Genomic DNA, 1958 nt, shown 5'->3' with positions numbered 1-1958 from the left:
GTGACGAGGTAGAACTGCGGCTTGCGGAGCACGGGATATGAAATGTCTTCGGCAATGTGGCACAACCCGGTGCCGCCGACGCCGCGCAGGAGCCGCATGAAGCCGAACTCACCCCACCGGTTGCCCCACGAGTTTTTGATGACAAAGAACGGCGACTCGGCGGCGCCGTACCCGACCGCGAGCACGGCATGGTCAATGGTGCCGTCGCACCCGCCCGTCAAGATGCCGCGCTTGTACAGCTGCCACGCGCTGTTGCCCGCGGCGACGGCGACGGCGACGGGCTGCGTGTTGAGCGCCTTCTCGAGCGTGTCTTCGCCGCGGAGAAGTGGCACGTCCAGAAATGGCATCGGCAGCTTCTGGCACGTCGCTTGGCACTGATGCGCCGTCGCGCTCTGACCGTTCGTGTACGGGTACGTCTCGCTCGTGCAGAGGCCGTTGGACGCGATCCACCTGAGCGACTCAAACTCAAAGCCGCCTTTGCAGCCGTCGCCGGGACCGCAACTCAGCGTCTGCTGCTCGGAGAAGAGCGTGCGTCGGCGGTGGTGGGCGAGGCAGTACGCACTCTCCGTCGCCGCCACGGCAGAGAACGCGAAGCACGAGCCGCAGCCGCCTTGGCTCTTGGCCGGCGTGACGCAGCCCGACGTCCGCCAATCGACGCTGCCGGTTGCGACCGAGATGCCCTTCGACGACTCGGGCAGCGTCGATGTATTGCGCGCAGGCGGTGCTGTCGCGATGTACGAGGCAAACTCGTCGCTCGTCAGCAGCGCAAACGGCGTGTCGACCGAGAACTCGGCGAGCGGGTGCGCCTTTTGAAGCGCGGCGGCCGCGGCCTTGTTGGCGGCAAAGACAGCGAGCTCTGCGTCCTCGCTCGCGCCATCGAGGTGCTCGCGGAGAAGACCGTTGGCAGCCGCGTAGACACCGGCGTCGCTGGCCTTCCACGCAGATAGCTCGTCCCGAAGCGCGTCATTGGGCGAGGCAGACGACAGAGCTGTGGCGAGAGCAAGCGCGCCAAGTACGAACGTGGTCATGGCAAATGGTAGAGTGATGCAGCCACACCAATGCGCGAGGCTGTCGGACGACGACGACCAGATAGATCAGATGCGACGCGAAGAGACGCCTCGTTGCGCGACAGTCCAATGCAGCCGCGTCGTCATGAGGGGTAGCCTTGGCGAATGCGAAAGCAAGCGTGTCCGAGTGTGGCGACGTCGGAACAGGACGCCCTCGGCTTCATCCCGTCGGGTAGCATCGCAAGGTTGCCCTCTCGCAACTCTCACTGGGAGTTGGTTGGCCTTTCCACAAGCCGCCAATTCGATTTTGGCTGCGTAACCGGATATTCACGTGAATAGGATTGGCCAGCTAAAAAAAGATCGACCAATCCTGTACCGCTTCGGCCGCCCTGGCCTGCGCCAAAGCGCTCGGCCGGCTCAACCGCGTCGAAAAATGACATCGCTCAAACTTCGCACAGTGAAAGAGCAAGCTCTCAGGAGCAAGGCATACTATCTATCGTCGACGTTCGAGGCCCACAGCAGCCATTAATGTTGAATCTAATTTACAAGTGGCAGATACCGATTATAGTCGCATTTAGCCACATTTAGTGGCGCCGAGACCTTGTGATTGGTTTGCCGATTTCTCAAGTGCACATTTTAGAGACTGAATTTAGTTAGCTTGACAGGCGTCCAGCGCCGTTGACAGCACTTGTCGCGTCCACCGCGACTGCTTGAAGAAGGAAGGGAGTTCACCTCCAAAGCAGATAGAATCATGGTCTTATACGAGATTCGACAGCAAACTAGAGAAATGCACTGGAAGAATCAAAGCGCTGCAGACCGTTGCCAGCGTCGCACCAGTAGAGATGGGCGCGTGTACCGGACTCCGAGCCCATGTCGAGGCAGAAACTCGCGTGCGTGAGGTGCTTGAGCTGCTTGGTGCCGGGATCGTAGCGCCACTTTTGGTTCAAGTTG

The 1958-nt window shown here is 60.7% G+C and overlaps 1 protein-coding gene across 1 annotated transcript in view; it reads right to left on the bottom strand.

The window, feature by feature from the left end:
- Positions 1 to 1958, bottom strand: part of SDRG_11593 (hypothetical protein) — a 4377-nt gene that overhangs the window by 775 nt on the left and 1644 nt on the right. Inside the window, exon 2 of the mRNA XM_008617635.1 lies at positions 16 to 610. Coding sequence (XP_008615857.1) covers positions 16 to 610 — 595 coding nt within the window. The remainder of the gene's footprint in view (positions 1 to 15; positions 611 to 1958) is intronic.

Source organism: Saprolegnia diclina (assembly GCF_000281045.1).
Source record: "Saprolegnia diclina VS20 unplaced genomic scaffold supercont1.42, whole genome shotgun sequence".
In the NCBI taxonomy this organism is placed as follows: Eukaryota; Oomycota; class Saprolegniomycetes; order Saprolegniales; family Saprolegniaceae; genus Saprolegnia; species Saprolegnia diclina.
Note: the sequence above shows the minus strand (reverse complement) of the source record. Positions and strands in the feature narration are given on the sequence as shown.